At 36.7% G+C, this 21,120-nt stretch overlaps 1 protein-coding gene across 1 annotated transcript; it reads left to right on the top strand.

Moving 5' to 3' along the window:
- Positions 1-11,068: 11,068 nt before the first annotated feature.
- On the top strand, positions 11,069-12,517 carry RUP1 (Transducin/WD40 repeat-like superfamily protein). Its single transcript, XM_059596146.2, has one exon. The coding sequence runs from the start codon at positions 11,084-11,086 to the stop codon at positions 12,266-12,268; it is 1,185 nt and encodes a 394-aa protein (XP_059452129.2). The 5' UTR covers positions 11,069-11,083; the 3' UTR covers positions 12,269-12,517.
- Positions 12,518-21,120: the final 8,603 nt, after the last annotated feature.

The following is a 21,120-nucleotide window of genomic DNA, read 5'->3' as shown; positions in this document are numbered from 1 at the left end:
TACTTTTGTATGGGTTTCCCTTGGGCGGGCCGTTGTAATGGGATACGTGGCTTACATCGCGTGTAAATAATGAGTAACGCAATACACATCTCTTCCTTGTGCCTTTCTAAAATAGATGTCGCCTTTAATTTTTTTTTTTTGGTTGAAAGATTTAAAATTATTATTTGATTTGTAATAAGTTATTATTGAATTTTGATTTAATGATAATTTTAAAATGACACAGAAAGAACATGGGGTAACATTTAGCATTGACATCTCATTTGCTAAATTTTGACAGTCACAGTTTAAGCTCACACAGTAGACTTGATGCGTTGGCCAAAAATAACGATATTTATTCAACGAAAAATATTATATACTACATTTTATCTCATAATTATTTTACATTATTGATGTGACAATTTTAACTAATTTTTGGACTCCTTTTTTTTTTTTTTTTTTTTTTTTTAAACAATGACTAATCTAAAAGTTTGTTGGTATTACCACATCAACATTGTGAAATAAAAATTTAATTTCTAGCATTATTTTTATTTTTAAGATCATTGTGAGAATGAGGTCTTGTTTACTCACATTTCCTCAACAACTGAATGGAGAAATTAAGGAAAATCAAAGAGTAAAGGGAACTAACCCATTGGAGCTTCTTTTTCGATTTTGTGAGCGAGGGCACTAAGATAAGCATTGAGGCATTGCCGGTAGGACTGTTCAACTTCACCAAGTGCCGCCTACTACCCGAGTTCCAATCGAGTGTTGCCTGTCACCGCCAAGCTGATAGACGATAGGTGGTATGGTTTTCACTCTTAGGCGGAACACCAAATTGAGGTGTTGATTTTCAACCGACACCGACCCGACATTACTGTGTTTATCGCTTTTCAAAACGGTGTTGTATTGATATATCAAAATGACGTCGTTTTGACAAATTATATATTTATATTTATTTAGTAATATAGCCATATCAAAACGGCATCGTTTTCATCTATTCAAAACGACACCGCTGTAATATCGTACTTGCGCTCTAGCGAATTTGAACTTATAGGTGCTTGGCAGCCTAAACACCAATTCCTTTTAATGATAGTCAATGCTTTCATAGTGTTTCAAAAGCCAATCCATGTCGAGCATCGCGTTGAACCCGAGCATCTTGAATAGCATGAGATCCATTGGTAGTGTCCTTCCCTCAAATCTTTAACCTCTTAGTTTAATATATATTTCACTGCTTTGGATCATACTTAAACATGTTTTGGTTGTTTGTTAAAAGAAATATGTGATTTATTAAACCTGTTGAGTTTATGAGAAACAAATCTTGCATGAAAACATGAGGATTTTACGCTGAATTTTGTATTTCAAATCTAATAGTGGTTAAGTGCTTATAATGTAATGTTTCTAGCATCCATGCTTAATATTTTAACGATGGGTTTATTAAATGCATATTACAACCTTAAGTGTTTTCATCGACGTACGTATGAGAATAAACCTCGTTGATCTATTCATAAATGGTGTGTTTTAATATTTTAGGACCTATGTGATGTATAAGTGTTAAGATTATTGCATGAATGAACATTCGACCCTTGAAGGACAAACATTCAACCCTTAAGGAATGAGCGTTCCCTCATACCAGGAAATATACAATTAGGGTTTTAAAAATCGATTAAGGTTTTGATAGCATGATTAGGGTTTTACTTATGTGGATTAGTATTCCTAGCATGTTGTCTAATATGATAGTGTGATTTGTAGTGACTTGGTGATTAAGATGTCCGAGAGTGAGAGGATCGTCCATGGTAAGTAAATGTTTTTGAAACTATTTTTATTCCAACATGTGATATGTCAATGAATTGAGCATGCTTTATTTTTCAAAAGAATATCTCATAAGCTTACTAATTTTTATAACATATTTATAAATGTTCCAAGCGGATATTTGTTTATTATACTAATTATAATAATTGAACATAATTGCGTGGATCGTTATGAAAGGATGACAGGAACATGTTTATATGGGCTTAACCATGTGGTTAAAGAAAATTACTAAGGTTATTGAATGAAAATATGACTTAAGATATATTATTAATTAGCGTTTTTAGTTCCTGACACAGGGGAACGAACATTCGACCCTCGAGGCATGAACGTTTGACCTTCAAAGGACGAATGTTCGACATCAAAGAATGAATGTTCAATGATGCCATGTAATAGATAATTAGGGTTATTTACAACAAATTAGGGTTTCAACCACATGATTTGGGTTTGACATGTGTAGATCAGTATTCATAGCATGTGGTGTCTAATATTAAAGTGTGATTTGCAGTTAATAGAGATTAAGATTTCCTAGACTAAGGAGGATTGCTTGAGGTAAGTAATTGCTTACGAAACTGTGTTTATTCTAACATGTGATCTGTCAATAACTGAGCATGCTTTAATTTTTAAAAGAATATGTCATGAGCCGATTGATTTTTATAATATGTTTATAACTGCTTCCAATGAATATTTGCTTATATAAGATTTACAATAAGTGAACAATACTTGCATCGTATGACATGATCATGGGTCATGGGTTACCATTACATGAGCTTGGCCATATGGTTACAGAGATTTACAGTTATTATTTGGCCTTGAATCTAATGGTTGTTTGTGACAGGCGTACTATGGAAGGATAAATCACCATATTACGGCTTTACTAGTAGTGTTGGCCACTTGAGGTTGAACTCGGTCTTTAGCTGTTAGTATATGATAATATGCAACAATATCCAGGGCACCGATATTGTATTATATGTTTCTCGGGACAACATTAACCTTAACGAGAAGGGGTTAATGGCTTAGATAAACCATACAAAGGAAAGCTATGATTACTACTATTTATTTATATAAATGCATAATTTCTCTACATTAAAATACAAGTGGATTGCCACTGGATTTATGCCTATGTTATTCAAAGTAAACCACATTTTTAACATGGCATAATAACAAAGACAATACATATCGTTTTTTGTGAAAATCTATGCATGACCTATGAAGGTTGCAAATCGTTGTGTAAGGCTTTATAGGGTAAGTCGTTTATAGGTTGCAAATCGTTGTTTCCCGCATTGCAAATCGTTGTGCAAATCTATGCATAAACCAGTTTCACAACAATTTACTTGGTAAGTCGTGGGCTTACGCAACTACTTATTTCACTTGTAGTAGAACACCTCGGTGTTTTACAGATTAGCAAGTTGCCAAATTATAGAGTAAGAAATTCAATTTGATGAAGAAGTCGAGCAAATGACTTGTATTGCCAGGTTTGCTTAGATAGATATTAGTTATTAACTTTATAAAAATGTATGTTTGGAAGATAAGAGTTTATATTGATAATACATGATGTTATTTAAGGTTACATGATTAGTTGTCTCATATTATTTATTTTTGTTTTCCACTACTGTAGACTTTGATAATTAGTGTTGCGTAATGATTCCAGTAAGGGGAGGAACCATGATTTGAGATGAGGGGAGACAAAATTAAAAGTGAAGATCTATACGGTGAAAAATTAATTTTATGAAGTCCCACCAAGGGGCTAGGCAATTCCGTCCATAATTTCAGATAATTACCAGTTAATTAGTATGAAGGTAATGCGAGTAATATTTCAAGTTAAAGTAGTTTGATTATTTAATTTTGAAGGCGTTACAATATGACGACATGCGGCAATATCTAGGACACCGGTATTATACTACAAGTCTCCTAGGACAGCGCCAACTCTTCCGAGTAGGGGTTAAGAGATAGACATCTAGAGAAAAGTTATGATTACTAACATTTATTTATATAACACGTAATTGCTTTACATTAAAATACAAGTGGATTGCCACCAGAATTATGCTTATGCTATTTCAAAATAAACCACACTTTTTACATGACATAATAATAGAGGCAACACATATCATTTATGGTGAAAAATCCATTCATGATCAATGAAGGTTACAAATAGTTGTGCAGCTCATTTCATAACCAATTCTATAATAATGTACTTACTAAGGCATGGATTTAAGCAATTACATTTTTTCACATGTGGAACACCTCGATATTTTACAGTTTAGCAGGTTCCCACACTTTAAAGTGAGAAATTCCCTCAGATGAAGATGTCGAATGAATGATTCGCATTGTCAGGTTTGCTTATATAGTAGTTAATTGTTAACGTTATAATGATGTTTGTTTGGAAACTATGAGTCTATGTTGATGATATAGATGTTATTTAAGGATTTATATTAGTTGTCTCAGATAATTTATTTTTGTTTCCCGCTATAGTATAATTTGATAATTAGTTATGTGTAGTGAATTCAACTAATTACCACTTAATTAGTTTAAATGATAATTTTATAATAAATCTCTGAGTCAACTCTCCAAAATTTTTAAATCTATAAGGTTTTTTTTTTTTTTTTACTCACTAGGTCAATCAAAATGACAATAATATCTCTGTCGTCAAATTTTTTTTAACAACTGTTAGTCTGGGTCAAAATGCACAATTTCACCTCATTAAAATATTATTTTATTTAATTTTAAAATTTAAATCTAAAAATTAAAAATTAATTTTAACTTTTTTTTTTAAATTTAATTTTAAAATTTAAATCTAAAAATTAAATTCTTTTTTTTTTAAAAAGGACAGGGGTGGCCGAACCATCCCATAGGGGGTGGCCGGCCACCCCTAGACCAGCCCCAAGGCCCAAGCTGTCTAGGGGTGGCCAAACCACTCCCAGGGCCCAAGGGGGTGGTTCGGCCACCCCTATAGGGCCGGTCTAGGGGTGGTTCGGCCACCCTCCCCTTAGGCCCTGGGGGTGGTTCGGCCACACTTATATGGCCGGTTTGGGGGTGGCCGAACCACCCCCAGGCAAAATGGGGTGGGTGGCCACTCCCTATGGGGTGGTTCGGCCACCCTTGTCCTTTTTTTTAAAAAAAATTTATTTTATTTTTAGATTTAAATTTTAAAATTAAATTAAAAAAAAAAAAAATTTAATGAGGTGAAATGATGTGTTTTGACCTAGACTAACGGGTGTTAAAAAATTTTGACGGCAATGATTTTATTGTCATTTTGATTGACCCAGAGAGTAAAAATTCGAAAAGACAAAAAAACAAAAAAACAAAAAAAACTTAGGAATTTAAAAATTTTGGAAGGTTGACTCAGGAACTTATTATACAATTACCCTAGTTTGAAGGCACTATGAGAATAAATTTAATTATTTAATTATGGGTGCATTACATGATGGTATGAGAGCATTTAGCTTTGTAGACAATAGTTGTTGATTTAAGCATAGATTATGATACACTACAAAATAACTATTTTTTCTTGACTAGCGTTTTCTAACGTGTCATGATGTTTGACATGTCAGAAAACTTTTTTGGCGTGTGTTGAAGGTTAGAAACGTAGGAGTCAAAATTTTTTTTTTACTGACATGTTACTGCTTAGCCCGTCAAAATTTACTGACGTGCTACTGTTTGCCACATCAAAAAATTTTCTGACGTGGCAATGTGACGTGGCAATAGTACCACAAGAATAGAGTTAAAGTGTTTTGGTGTTATTTTGGTTCCCTTTCTTTTTATTTGGCTTTCTTTTCTCTTCTCCTTTCTATTTGTTTTCTGTTTTTATTTGTCCACCCATTGTTCTGGTCGGCTAACTCACCTGGGTGTTGATGGATCTGTAAACTTGCACTATTTATTTTGTCTATCCCCTTTTTGTTTTCTTTCAAGGTTAAATACTCTTTTGCCTCTTAGGGTTTAAACACTTTAGTTTTTTTCCTTTTTAGAATTTTATTTTTATCACATGAGGTACTTGTGGTTTTCATAAAGACGAAGATAGTACTTCCTTTTAAATTCTGTCCAAAACTTAACGGAATGTCACGTCAGCACCAATCAAATGTCGCCACGTGTCATATAATATAATTAATTAAAAAAAAATAAAAAGATTAAAAAATTATATTTTTTCAAAAAAAAAAGGGAAAAAAGAAAAATAAAATAAAAAATTGGGGCTGGTTCTTGGCCATTTGGGGGTGGCCTGGCCACCCTCAGCCACCCCCACGGTGAAGTTCCAGACAATCGCAATGGATCCTGAGAAGAAGAAAGAAATTATGGACGACCACATCGCGTTCAGCAAGGGGGAAGAGTTTTATGAAAGCGCTGGGAGGGCTTGGAAGAGAGGTTATCTCCTCTATGGCCTTCCAGGAACAGGCAAGTCCTCCATGATTGCTGCCATGGCCAATCTTCTAGGCTATGACCTTTATGATCTTGAGTTGACTTTGGTGAAGAATAACATTGATCTGAGGAAGCTGTTGATGGAAGTGCCAAACAAGTCTATTATTGTGATTGAGGACATTGATTGTTCAATTGATCTCACTGGTCAAAGGAAGACGAAGAAAACTGGCCAGATGGGGAGCCACCCCAATGGCCAAAGCCACCCCCAATTTATTTATTTATTTTTGAAAAAATATAATTTTTTAATCTTTTTATTTTTATTTTTATTTTTTAAAAATTAATTATATGAACATGTAACGACATTTGATTGGTGTTAACGTGGCATTTCATTAAGTTTTGGACGAATTTTAACGGGGGTACTATCTTCGTTTTTATGAAAACCACGAGTACTTCATGTGATAAATAATGAAACCCTAAAAAAAAAAAAAATAGTGTTTAAACCCTAAGGAGCAAAAAAGTATTTAACCCTTTCTTTTATTGAAAATAAGTTATATTTTCTCTTTGAACCTTTCCTCTAGCTGCTCTACTGGTATTAATATTTTAGATTTGTCTTTTTTCTTTGAATTGTTCTTCTGGAAGCTCTACTGATATTAATCTTCTATATTTGTTCTTCTAAGTAATCTTAAGCGATATGGGTTCGCGTTTTTCAAAGTCTTGTTTTTTACCCTAATTTTTCTATATCTTAATTCAAGCTTTGTTTGTTTTTATTTATTATTTTCAAATTTCTTGAACCAGCTCAATAAACTTCCCTATCTCCAGAGGTCTCCTCTGTTTATATGAATTATCTCCTCTGTTTCTGTTAAACCACCTACTCTATTGGTAATTCAAACTCTTCAAGGCAATGGTGGAGCGAGCCATTTTATATTGAGGGTGCCACTACAAATTTTTTGGCGTCTTAAAAATTTTCTTCACCCTAAAAATTTGGTAATTCAAATAATATATGCATTACAAAAAATATCTATAAAAATTCATAAATATGTGCTCAAATTGATATATTATAAATGTAACATGTCGACACTATATCAAAAAGACAGAAATACAAAAAAAAAAAGTGTCTAGAACTGCACTTTACGAAAAGATTAGAGAGAGTCTGAGAGACAGCGTCTTAGAGATTTTTTTTTTTGGGGGTGCAGGAGAAGGGTTGCAGTCATGTCGACACTATATCAAAAAGACAGAAATACAAAAAAAAAAAAAAAAAAAAAAGTGTCTAGAACTGCACTTTACGAAGAGACTAGAGAGAGTCTGAGAGAGAGCGTCTTAGATATATTTTTTTTTTTTGGGGTGCAAGAGAAGGGTTGTAGACTTGTAGTGGTCCAGTGGATTAAATTGCCGTGGGTTAAATGGGGGTGCGGGAGAAGGGTTGTTGTGTCCTGGGTAATGGGTAGGTAAAATTGTAAAAATAATTTTTTATTTTGAGGGTGCCGTACTGCCGTGGGTTAAAAAAAAATAATAATAATAATAAAAAAAAAAAATCCTTGGGGGTGGCACCCCCAAGGGGTAACGTGGCTCCACCACTGCTTCAAGATAAGAGTGATCAAGAGAAGATGTGTGATAAGGACTCTTATCTTAGATAAGAGATAAGAGCTCTCATGCAATGTATATCCTAGTATATAATTTAAAATATGTTTCAATCTGTATATTGTTATCTTTCTGTACATGATTATCTAGATTATCTAAGATTATCTAGACTTCTTGTAATTCTATATACATCAATGAAAGCATTATCAATTATATTTCAAATCTCATAGTTTCGGTCAAAGTTTCTTGAACTAGCTCAAAATGGCTGGGCTACTTGTGCGGTGTCAAATTTCTATGAATATCTATTGGTTTCGGTCTCCTATATTGAAAGAAATAGCAAAATCACAGAATATCAAGTTCTTGATATCATAGACGTTCCTTAGCTACCAAAACGTACAGAGGATGCTGGATGCGTGGAGAACAAAAGGAGACTGAAACATTGAAGGAGGACAAGCAGAGGAAGGAGAAAACATTTGAGAGAGTCGAGAAACTCTTGTTTCTTTTTGAGACACGCAACTAGTGTGTGATTTTCGTGAAAGGGACAAAATCGTGAAAGAAGAAAAACAACAAAGAATCAGCTGACAGTATAAAGAAAAAAAAAAATTGATTCTTTGATTCTTGTCTTCTTTGAATGCCAGCTACAGACTTCGAGCAGTGTGTTAGCTCGTTCAAATTAAAGGGGCGATTAATGGGAGAGTTCTGGAGGGTTGAAAGTGGTCTTCTCCTTTTTGGGTGTGTGATTGAGAGAGGAACAACTCCAGTGTGGGGTTTTTTCAGACTCCGTTAAAGCCAACCTTTTTTTTCCCACTTTCCCGTTAACTAGCTGCTTATTACGTGGCGCTTTTAAGATCTTAGATTATTTTTATGACATGCTACTCTCCATTTCAAGTGAAATGGAGAGGATCCGATTCCTAACAGCATGAGAGTATTTGAAACTAAGGCTCCGTAAATTGGTTTCTTCGAAAAATATTTTTAAGGAAGTCATTTTCCCTGAAAATGTTTTCTATCGAAAACATTTTACATTGTTTACCACGCGCATGGAAAATAATTTTTTTAAATATTTTTTTATATATGTTCTTTTCCAATAAGGACCCCGCTGGGACCTGCTCGAGACCGACCTCGTTGAGACTTGTCTGGAACCTCGTCGGGGCCTGCCCAGGACTTGATCTTGACCCACCCAGGACTTGACTGGGACCTCACCCAAACCCGCCATGGGACTTGCCCGGAACGCCGTCAGGACCAGCTCGGGACTTGCCCGAGATCCCGCTGGAACCTGCCCGGGACCCGCCTAGGACTTAACCGAGACTTGACTGGGACCCACCCGGGATTTGATTAGGCCCGCCCTGGACTTGCTTAAGACCCTGCTGGGACTTGACTGGGACCCACACGAGAGTTTCCTTGGGCCCACTCGGGACCTGACCGGGACCTGCCCGGGACCCTGCTGGGACTTGAACAGGACCCACCCGAGACCCGACCGAACAAGTATTGGGCGGGTCCTGATTTAGTCCCGGCGGGGTCCCGGGCAGGTCCTGGTCAAGTCTCGCGTGGGTCCCGATCAAGTCTCAGGCGGGTTTTGGTTAGGTCTCGGGCAGGTCCAAAGCAAGTCCCGGGCGGGTCCTGATCAAGTCTCGACGGGGTCCCAGGCAGGTCTTGGCGGTGTCCTAGGTGGGTTCAAGGCGGGTCCCGGTCAAGTACCGGGCGGGTCCCGGTTAAGTCCTGGGCAAGTCCCAGTCAAGTCTCGGGCGGGTCTTGGTCAAGTCCCGGGCAGGTCCCAGACAAATCCCGGGCAGGTCCTGGTCAGATCTTGGGCAAGTCTGGGTAGGTCCCATTCAAGTCTGGTCAGGTCTCAGGCATTTCCTGGAGCGGTCTCGAGCAAGTCTCGGGCAAGTCGTGAGATTCTGGGCGGGTCTTAGCAAGGTCCATCGATTTAAGAATGAGATGCTCACAGTCGAAAAATGGTTTACGGTTTTCAAAACGTCAAACCATTTTCCGAAAATTAAAGAATAATTTTCGGTCAAAAGAAAAATATTTTCCGTTTACCACTATTTTACGTTGAAGTAAGCACCGTAAAATGCGGAAATCATTTTTTGAAAACCATTTTACGTCGAAGTAAACGAAGCCTAAATGAAAGTTAGATACATCAAAGTGAGAGACTTTGAACATTGAGAGTGTTTACAAAAGGTGCGTAAATTCATGGAGGTAGTGAAGTTTCCCTAGAACTTATTATTAATCATATATCCTTTTAGAAAAAGCAACACTCCCAAGAAAAGAAAGGAAAGAAAAGAGGAGGTAGGCGAGTGGGTCAAAACTTGTGGCCTTAAAAATGCCTACAACATATATAAGAATAGATGGACGATTTTCCATGTTATTTAGTTGTTATGAGAAAAGTTGAGAGGACAAAAGGCCTGGATTAGACCACGCAAGGCAGAGGAGACAACAGCCTGTATCCACACCATGCCTTACATGAAATGAGGCACACAAGCAGCCAGCAATCCTTTTATTCTGATAACCCTCTTCACCACTTGAATATTCAATACACATTTAATACAAGCCCCATCCTATGCACCATAAATTTAGATAGATATAGTCCCAAATTATTCATCCGGGTCCATTGTGAAATATCACAAATGTCCATTTCATGTGGAAATAAATAAATTGTCATTTGATTTTGGCCGTGCAAAAATGGTATATATAATTAGATGGAGTGCCTTCTCTTGGATCACTATTCAAATTTTGAGACTATTAATTTGTAGAAAAGAAGAAGAAGAAGAAATTAATATTGTGGTTGGTGGTGCTGTCAGTAGTCAAGCCTAGCTACTATTATCATTTTGCACCGTTCTACCCACACCCCCAAATCCTAACCTAACACCAGTTCTAACCTTAACCTAATCAGGGTTAATCATCTACGTACTAATTAGCTAAAATAACATTTTAACTATTTTGACCAGCTAGTTTGGGTACAACAATATTTAGGCTGCCATATATATATATATATATATGGTGCTTTTGTTTTGTCATATTTAAAGGTACAAAATAATATTTGATCGATCAGTGACAACTTCATGAGGACGACAACCGTCCGTGCATGACGATAACGTGAAGTTCTTGCTTGTGTAAATAGACAAGTCAATTTGATTTTGAACCCGTAATTAAAACTTTTCCCTTTAAAGAAATGCAAAAATAAAATGTCATAAATTATACAGAAATGGGCAGTTCTGTAATTTGGGGAGAACATGAAGGCCTGCAACAAAAATATAATGCCCTACTTATCCATATCACCACAGAACATAATGGTTAGGCTTATGGGAGCCATTCATTGGTCCAAAACTCAAAAGTCTCCAAAAACATCTCCACCACTCCATATGAATGGGAAATGAAAAACTTTTCCACAAAATTCCATCCCCTAAGCCAAGAAGAGCAAACCCAAGAAAGAAAAGGAGAAGAAAAAGAAAAAGAAAGCATAGAGGAAGATAATCAATTACAATTACAAGTAGTAGAAGAAGAAGAAGATGAAGATGATGATGAAGAAGAAAGAGCCAGATGTGAGTGGGATTTTAATCTCTCCACTATTGTTTCTTCCGACACAGCCGGAGCGGGGACCGACACCCTCGGAGTAATCGAGTTCGACCCGTCCGACAGCTTTGTAGCCACCGGCGGTATTGCGAGAAAGATCAGAATTTATAGTTTAAGCTCTTTGTTGCCTCATGAAAGTACTACTTCGTTAGACCATGCTGATGTATGTGACTTCTGCATATGCACTCCTGCAAAGCTTAGCAGCCTGAAATGGAAACCCGGTTCGGACGGGCGGGTCTTGGGGTCCGGAGACTATGACGGGGTGGTCATGGAGTACGACCTTGAGAGAAGAATGCCCGTTTTCGAGCGGGACGAGCATGGAGGGCGCCGAGTCTGGAGCGTGGACTATTCGCGCTGGGATCCGGTTATGGGGGCATCCGGGTCGGACGACGGAACCATGCAAATGTGGGATCCACGTTGCGAGGGTGGGAAATGCATGGCCACGGTGCAGCCTAGCGTGCGACGCAGTCCCGTCTGTTGCGTTGAGTTCAATCCGGTTGGTGGAGCGCTGGTCGCCGTTGGATGCGCGGACCGGAGGGCGTACGTGTATGACATCCGGAAGATGGTGGACCCGGTTGTTGTTTTTGATGGGCATGGTAAAACCGTCACATACGTCCGATTTCTGGATGCCCACACGATGGCGTCAGCAGGGACTGATGGTTGTTTGAAGACGTGGAGTATCAATGATGCCCGTGTAATCCGCACGTATAAGGGACACGTCAACAACCGGAGCTTTGTCGGGTTGTCAGTGTGGAGGAATGGCGGGTTACTCGGATGCGGGTCGGAAAGTAACGAGGTTTTTGTGTATGATAGGAGGTGGAGTGAGCCGATATGGGTGCATGGATTTGAGCCGGTGGCTAGAGCCGGGTATGACCAAGGGTTTGTCAGTAGCGTGTGCTGGAGGCAAATTGAAGAGGACAGGTGCACTCTGGTGGCAGGGGGATCAGATGGGGTTTTGCAGGTTTTTGCAGGGAAAAGGAAGTAAATTTGATGAGAAATGTGTACGGGTATCTTACAATTAAAATGATTTGACAGTGAAAATTAATAATTTTTACTGATTTAAAGGTTGATTTTTCTGTCACGTCATTCCAATTATATGACGAACAAATAACATGTGTACTAGTAATGACTTAATGTCCGGTTCCCTAAACTATTAAATTTGGGAATTTCAATCACAAAGAGAACATGCATGTGTATGCAAATATTTTATATAGCACAAAGAGAGAAAGGAGAAGGAATAATATTGAGGCCATTTTGCTTAGCTTATATTGGATCTGCTTCTTTGATTTCTTTATCCTTTATATGTTTGTGTTAGAAATATTATACACGTATAGAGGAAATGCATGGACGAGAACAAGATCTGATGTAATTGTTTCACGACGTCTTTAGGCATTTATATCTCTTAATGATGGAGTAGGCTGCTTAGAGCAATACCCACAATATCCCATCCGTTTATTTATTTATTTTTTAACTAAAAGGGTAGGCTAAAAAGACTAATTGTGACTATTATAATTGGGCGTGACCATAGTAGCACTTATTCGTTGAGAGCCGCACATGAGGGGCTTACACGATGGGAACCGCAGGAGCTCTCTCAAGTCTGACTAAGTTATAACCTGACCTAATCCCACCAGGACTTCAATAAAAATCAAAGTGACTAATACTAATCATACGTATGTATATGTGAGGATTTTTCATTACAGAGATTCGAACCCATACTCTAATACATGTTTAACAAATTTGAAATTTTTTCTAAATCATTGAACCACCACCTTTAATAATATATCAACCTTTTTCTGGGGCGCCACTTTACCATTTGTACAACACAATTCAGGCTTGTTAAATGCCGATTGAATGGCCTTTTTGCATTAACTATACAAAGAACGTTTCCAAACGTGTTGCAGTGGGGTAAGCAAACCGTACTGAATTCATTTGTTGTGGAGTAACATGTTCCCATTCCGCCAACTGTGGGGGCCGGCCTTTATTTACTTCAGTTTGCAAAAATTAAGATTGACGAGGGGGGATTTACTTCAGTGTCTTGGAAGTTTGGAACTAGAATCGGGTTGTTTGCGGAAGGACCCAAAAAAAAAAATATATATATTATTTATGTCAAATTCAACTTTAATATTTTTATTTTTTACATCACATTAATCACTTTTTATTATTATTTAAATAAAAAAAATTACTTCAAAACAATTTTTTTTATATCAAATATTCTTACTTTCTTTTTTCACACATTATCAATCCAATCTTATTACAGTTTCAGCCACTTCGGTTTTTCAAGCAAATGGCAATCGGCCCCGAGATGAACGACATCCTTGACCTTGGAAGTGATGACGCAGAAATTAATGGAGACTGTTAAATAATTCAAATTGAATCTTTGGCGGTGAAGATTTAACTAGTAAATAAAACATGTAAGAAAATGATGAAAAGAAAAAAACAACACAACTGCTGTCTCTTAATCAAAAGACTGTAGAGACAAGTATTTATGTGGTTAATTTAGAATTAATTAAAGCCTTATGAGCAATCCGACAATGAAGAAATTTAATCAATGGAGGAAACTTAAGACAAGAGACTGAAGAGAGGTTCATGCACTTACTTCTCTCTACAAGAGAGGTGTAAACGGGATCAGAACTCCTATAATTTCAAAGAAATTGTAGGTTATCAAATACATAATTTATGTCATTTTTTTAAAATACTATTATTAAAAATGTGGCATGTTATAATTGAGAACTGCATATATTTTTATCAAATTCTTACTCTTTATGTTGTAAAAAAGCGTTGAGCAAAAAATTATTTTTTGATTTTTTGAAGAAGAAGCGTTTTTGTAAAAGTGAGGAATAAACCATTTTGGAAGACAATTCGTTTTGCCTACCTCAACACATGCCACAATTTTAATATGATATTTTTCAAGCATTTCAATGTAAATAAACACCATAAATCATATAAGTTAAGAATCAAAGAAATTGTAGAGGATCCTAATCCGGTGTAAACATGCCTTGAAAGTCGGGGTGTTCAAACCCGCCAACCGATAACCGATTATATCCGCAAACCGATTTGGTAGTCGGTTATTAAAAACCGCTAACCGACCAGGGTGGTTGCGGTTAGCGGTTTTAGGGGTAGGAAAATGCGGTTATAATTGATAACCGCCTTTATTTATATATAATAATATAAATATATATTAAATATTTATATTAATAATATAAATATTTATTATATTTATATTTGTTTTGCTTCCATTTGGTTTGTATTTTGTAATATGCAGAGACGGAGGGAGGAGGGGACCGGGGTGGGCCATGGTCCCCCCCAAAATAAGGAAAAAAAAAATTATAAGTAAAAAAAAAAAAAAAAGTAAAGTTAAAGTTTTAATTTTAGTCATTTGACCCCCTCTAAAAAAAAAAAAAATTGGCCCTATTTTTACATTTTTTGGCCATATCCAATAAAATTTTTTGGCCCTATTTTTAATTTTGTTGGCCCATACCCATTAAGTTTTTTTTTATTTTTGGCCCTTACTTTCAAATGTCCACTTTTTTTTTGCCCTTACGCTAGTCTTTAGTTCATAAAAAACAACCAAAATAATTTTTTTTAATAAAAAAATTCTAAAGAACCGAAAAAAAAAAAAAATTTGACTGGCCCCCTCCCATAAAATTTCTTGGCTCCGTCCCTGGTAATATGTATCCAGATTTGAGATTTGGCTTTTTAATTTTTTCATTTGAATTTGGATTAATGGATTTGGGCTAGAATTTATTTGGCCATGTTTTTTTTCATCTTTTTTTGAAACATGTTGGCCTTAAACCCTTAAAATAAGACCAAAAAATAGTAAATTAAAGGCCCAAAACACTTAAAAAACCCAAAAGCCTATTTAAAAAAAAGTGATTATAACCGCGCGGTTATTGGATTGAATAACCGCTAACCGTCTGTTATAAAATAACCGATTACCGCCTAGGCTGTTGCGATTACGGTTATTAAAAACCAATAATCGCCCAAGTCGGTTGTGGTTGCGGTTATAGCCAATAACTGACGGTTATAACCGTTTGAACACCCCTATTTGAAAGTATATCCCAAATACCGTAGACCAAAATTTTACAAGAGATGATGTAGAGAAATCCTAGTAGAGAAGAACGCTTCCTCTTTCTTTATTTCTCTTAGGTACGTTGTTGTAATGTATATAATATCATACACTAAGAGCATGTTTGTGATTGTATTCAAGAAATAAATCTTTTAATTTTATAAACGATTTTTGGTAAAAGCTTCATTTTTAAGCTTTTGCCAAAAGTGCGTTTTGGCCATTTTTAGATTTTTTAGACACTTAAAAGCGCTTTCAATTTGTTTACCAAACGATTACTTTTTTTTTTTTTTTTTTTCAAACGGACTTTTTGAGTAATAAACATACTTATAGGACCCTCAAAGGACACCCAAACATGCCTAATTAAGTGTATACAACCTCACTAAAAAAGACCATTCTCTATTAGACCCTTTTTATGGTCTAAATCCATTATCATGTTTTCAAGAACGTTTATTCACAAGAAAGAAAATATCTAATTCAAAGATTATGAATAATTATACGATTTTTTTTTTTTTTTTTAAAAAAAAAAAAAAAAAAAAAAATCATATTCCCTATAACACCACTAACCCTTTAGGACTAGGTTTGTTTGTTTTTTGTTTTTTCTATTCAAAAAAGGGAAATCGGAGAAGGAAAACATTACAAAGAAGGGTCTTTACAACTCCTAAAGCGAATAGAACTAAAAAAAGGAGAAGAAGTAGGAATGCTTCCGAACACAATGTGGGAAGCGTCCCATCTAGCAACCTGGTGTGCACAAAATTTGGTACATCTTAATACCTTCAAAGCTAACAAGACAAGAACATCAAGTAGCAAAAGGTTGATGTCAAAAATCACTGGGGCTGAGGCCCATTCTGAGAACAGTGGTGGATCCTCGATAGCAATAACAGTAAGGAGGGAATCTCCTTCTAAAAGGATAGAGGAGCAACCAGAAGAACACGGCAGGTTAGTGGCTAACAAAGCTACGTGGGCTTCACCAAGGGAAGCATCCATAGGGGGCAGCTTTTTGGAGCATGCTGCTACAAAATTTCCTTTGTGATCACAGAGGACAGCAGCAGCTACGGCAAAAGTGGGCCTAATGGCCACATCAAAATTTGCTTTCAAAGATCCAAGAAGGGGAGGAACCCAATCAGCAGAAAGAGGGTCACTAGTCTTCCAAGCATTGAGGTGATGGATAGTAGAAGTTCTAATCTGCTTTAGGACAATTTGTGGGTTTGGATGCCAGCCATCATGAATTAACTTATTACAAGAGATCCAGATGTTATCTAGTAAGACCAATGCTGAAATCTGAAAATTGTGAACCTCCTTTGGGAAAATGCCAAGAGTAGCACGAGGATGAAGAAGAGCTCTGGACCAATTGGCAATGGGCTGGGAACTAAGAGCTGAGGTATTCAAAGGCCAAGCTGAATTGTGCCAGAGTCTTCTCGCAAAAGGGCATCCCTAGAAGAGATGTTGGAGAGTCTCTGGGGAGTTGGAACATAGAGGGCATCTGAGCATCTCCTTATCTACTAAAGAAAGAAAACTGAAGATATTAGTTCCAACGAGCAAGATATCCAAGAGATCTTCCAAAGTAAGTGCTTCAGCCGTTGATGAATTCTAAGGCTCCATAAAAGCTTCCAATCGGTCTGTGAGAGGGGAGAGCCTAGCAAGGGAGGGGGGCCAGCAGCCAATTCATGAGCAGTCTTGACAGAAAATCTGCCATTGGGTGAAGGGGTCCAAGTCCAGTGGCCCAAAGATGGAGTTTAGGGAAGGTAAATGGATTTGATTTGAATGGCTAAGTGGGGATCAAAAATGTGATTGATGAGGGGGATATTCCATTCTCTAGAAGAAGGGGAAATAAGGTCAGAGACTTGGAGATTTGGGGGGGGGGGGGGGGGGGGGTGGTGTGGTGTGGAATTATAGCTGGGTTTGGGGAAGGCTTGAAATTTGCTAAAGATGGGACCCAAGGAGAATCCTAGATGTTTATAGAGCTGCCAGAGGAGATAGACCAACTTGCACCTTTTGTTACGACATTTCTGCACTTGAGGATTCATTTCCAAAGCCAAGAAGACGTGGTAGGGATGAGGGAGGACAAAAAGTTGGTATTATGGAGGTACTTGGCTAACAGGGACTTCACCCAAAGAAGATCTTGATTAGTTAAAAGCTTCCAACCGATATTTGCCAAAAGAGAAAGATTTTGACATTCCATTATCCTAAGATCGAGACCACCAGCTGCAATAGGAGTGCAGATTCTGTTCCAGTCAAGCAAAGAGAGACTATGTGTTTTGTCTTGGGGAAACCCCCACCAAAACTTTCTAAGGGAGGAGTCTATGCTTTGACATAATGCTTTGGGAAAAAGGAAAAGGGACATGGAGTAGTTGGGCATTGCATTAGCAACAGTTTTGATAGGAGTAGTGCGTGCTGCTTGAGATAGTAGCTTTGCTTTCCAGCCTGATAGTTTACTAAGGCTTTTCAACTTGAGATCTTCAAAGGCAAGACTTATGTTTATGTGAAAGAACAGGGGCAGGCCAAGATGTCTGGCATTGGAATGAATAATCCGGAGTTGGAGAATAGACTGTAATGAAGCTTTGATGGAAGGCAATTTTTACTGATAAAGAGCGAGGACATGGCCAAGATAACCTATTGTAGGACTAGGTTTGTTAACTTAGATCCTCGTAGGCAAAAAAGATACTTAATAGGAAGCCTAGAGGCTAGAGCAATTAATAAATTAAACTAAATGTGTGACATAAAATATTTATTGTAGAAAGCTTAAGATCAAAACGCCATAATTGTAAACATTAAGTATCATTCAAAAGGTTTCTTTCGTGCTCCAAGGCACTTATTAAAATTTAAAAGGTAACATGATATGATAAAATGCAACAGTAACCCCCCTCCCTAAAGACTAACTAGCATTGCAGCCACCTAGTTGGCTTATTCATAACTTGGATGTAATCCCCTGCCAAAATAAATGAAATATTTTGCATTATTCACATGGCACTACTATTAATTACCATATAATACTTGCAGCGAAAAATTGCCCTTTTTGTTTGTTTTTTTTTAAAAAAAAAACTTTAACTACTACTTAGCATAAAAAATAAGTCACGAGAGCACTAGCCACAATTCACTTTATATATTCAAGGAAAAAATATAAAAAGGCCCCCCAAATTGACAGCCGTTTGCGAGTTGGCTCCCCAATATTCAAAAGGTATTAAAGTAGTCCAACAAAGTACTAAAATGTGTCAAAGTAGTCACTCCGTTCGTCAGCCCCGTTAGTTTGAATGGAAAATGCATCGTGTGCCGTCCACGTGATTTTCTTTTACTTGAACTTACTAAAATGCCCTATTGGGAAAACACTCTTAAAAAGGCCCCTCAACCGACGTCGTTTGGTAGCCTAAAATAATACCCATAGAATTACCAAAACGACGTGGTTTTGATAATTGTATAATATCGCCAGCTTTCACTGATCTCAAGGATTCCGATCAATCTATCCGCTTTTGTTTCCATTTAGCTTATGGCTGCATTTTGGATTGTAGATTTAAATGCAAATCTTGTTTCTGTTTGGATTTTGCTTTCGTTTTCTATAAATTTGGTTTGGTTGTGTTGAGAACCGGATCTTTCTTGTTGTAGAGTCGTGAAAATGGTGAAGAAGTATCCATCTGTGAACGCTGAATACCATAAGGCCATCGAGAAGGCCAAGAGGAAGCTCAGGGGCCTCATAGCTAAGAAGAATTGCGCTTCGATCATGCTGGGTCTTGCGTACAATCTCTCACTCTCTATAATATTTACCATGGAATTTGTGTTCTGCACCAAGGCTACACAGACCAATAAGACCTCTAATAATGCCAATAGGAGCTTAGAAATCGTTGACTCTTTGTGTATTTGTGTATTTAAGTGTGTAAAATGATGTGGTTCGGAACCATGAAGCACTCGGAGGAGCTCGGCCACGCCACCAATAGTGGCTTAGACGTCGTCAGGCTCTTGGATGGGTATTATTTTAGGCTGCCAAACGACGACGGTTGAGGAGCCTTTTTAAGAGTGTTTTCTCAAAAGGGCATTTTAGTAAGTTCAAGTCAAAAAAAAAAAAAAAAAAAAAAAATCATGTGGACGGCACGTGATGCATTTTCCATCCAAACTGACGGGGCTCACTAACGGAGTGGCCACTTTGACACATTTTGGTACTTTGTTGAGCTACATTAGTATCTTTTGAACATTGGGGGGCCAACTTGCAAACGACTGTCAGTTTGTGGGGCCTTTTTATATTTTTCCCTATATTCAATGTCATATAATCACACTTTTCTTTCAACTTACAACTCCGATTATACATCACATTCTATTAATTATGCATCAACTATGTCAAAATATAGAAAACAAAATATACTTTTAAAGCTTTAATCTACTATTCCCATGATTGCTATTATGTTGACTCGCTATGCATAAATTCTGTAAAACAAAGTTTTATAGGTGGAACAGTGAGTCCATAACTCAATAAGTAAACAAATCCAATATTCAAATGTGTAAACCTTAGTCTTATTTTTAAGTTTGATGGAAATGTTAATCAATTGGTAAGAGGATTCATAATGAATTCTCTAAAATTCTATTTAAAATAGTTAATCAAAACTACAATTTTCTATTTTAGTTAATGACTTTCCAAATGCATTCCCCATTTGGTTATTTATTTATTTTTATACAATTTAAAAATCATTTTATTATTATTTTTATTTCCCATCGGAGAGTTAAGGGAGAGTAGGAGAGTGAAAACCATAAAATATTTATGTATTGATGCACAATATTTCTTCACATTTGAAAAGGATAGCTCAAGTACAAAAAATGCATTTGAATTAGAGAATCATGTAAACACATTTTTTTAGGTTTTTAGTTAATCACTTTACGCACAATTCTAAAGAAACAAATTTCAACCAACTGAACATTCATAGCCGTCTTAAATTTCAGCAGTAATAAACAAGATTATTATCAAACAATGCAGACTACTTGTAATACTAGCTAGAACATTCTTTTTCTTTTGATTGCACAATGAATTGGCTTAAGCTTAGTTTCAAATGTGATTCTAAATTTCGTCTTTAAGGGATAGCTCAATCGGCTGAGGATCACGCTTCATGAAGCAAAGGTCACTAGTTCGAATCATCATCCTCTCTTTCCCTCTCTTTGTGCAAACCTGTAAAAAAAAAAAAAAATAAATAATAAAAAAAAAATCTAAAATTTCAATTATGTTAATGTCCATCCCTATTCCCTAGATTAGATTAAATTAGTCTATATTAATGAAAAGTATTGAAACTTGAGAGCTTCTACTATCAGGACTCATTCAGGATGGACCATAAAAGTAAGGCTTTTTAGTCTCTAATAAGAGATTGACACATTATTTAAAAACACCAAAGTCGATAGTCACGAAAACACTGGATCTTATATATATATATATATATATATAACCCAATCAACAAAAAGGCTCCACCGGCCCTAAAAACCCCACCACCTCCTCAACCAAATGCCTTTGCCGGATTCCGCTGAAAGCCACTGCCAAAAGCCATCGCCCAATACACATGCCACCCACTGACAGAACCACCACATTGTCCAAGCTCCAGCCCACTACAAAAAAAAAAAAACCACCCTGACCCACAACCCATCACTGTAACATCCCCAGCTCATTAAGGCTGAGTTTGCCACTTTTCTTCTTTTACAACAAACATTTTTTGCAAAGATCTATAAGGTCTATCAGAGTACTTGATTTTAAAGGATACGATAAATGTATAAAACATTCTTCAAGAGATTTTATTACAAGTGTAATT

This window comes from Corylus avellana, chromosome 5 (genome assembly GCF_965113065.1).
Source record: "Corylus avellana chromosome 5, dhCorAvel1.hap1.2, whole genome shotgun sequence".
Taxonomy (NCBI): Eukaryota; Viridiplantae; Streptophyta; class Magnoliopsida; order Fagales; family Betulaceae; genus Corylus; species Corylus avellana.
Note: the sequence above shows the minus strand (reverse complement) of the source record. Positions and strands in the feature narration are given on the sequence as shown.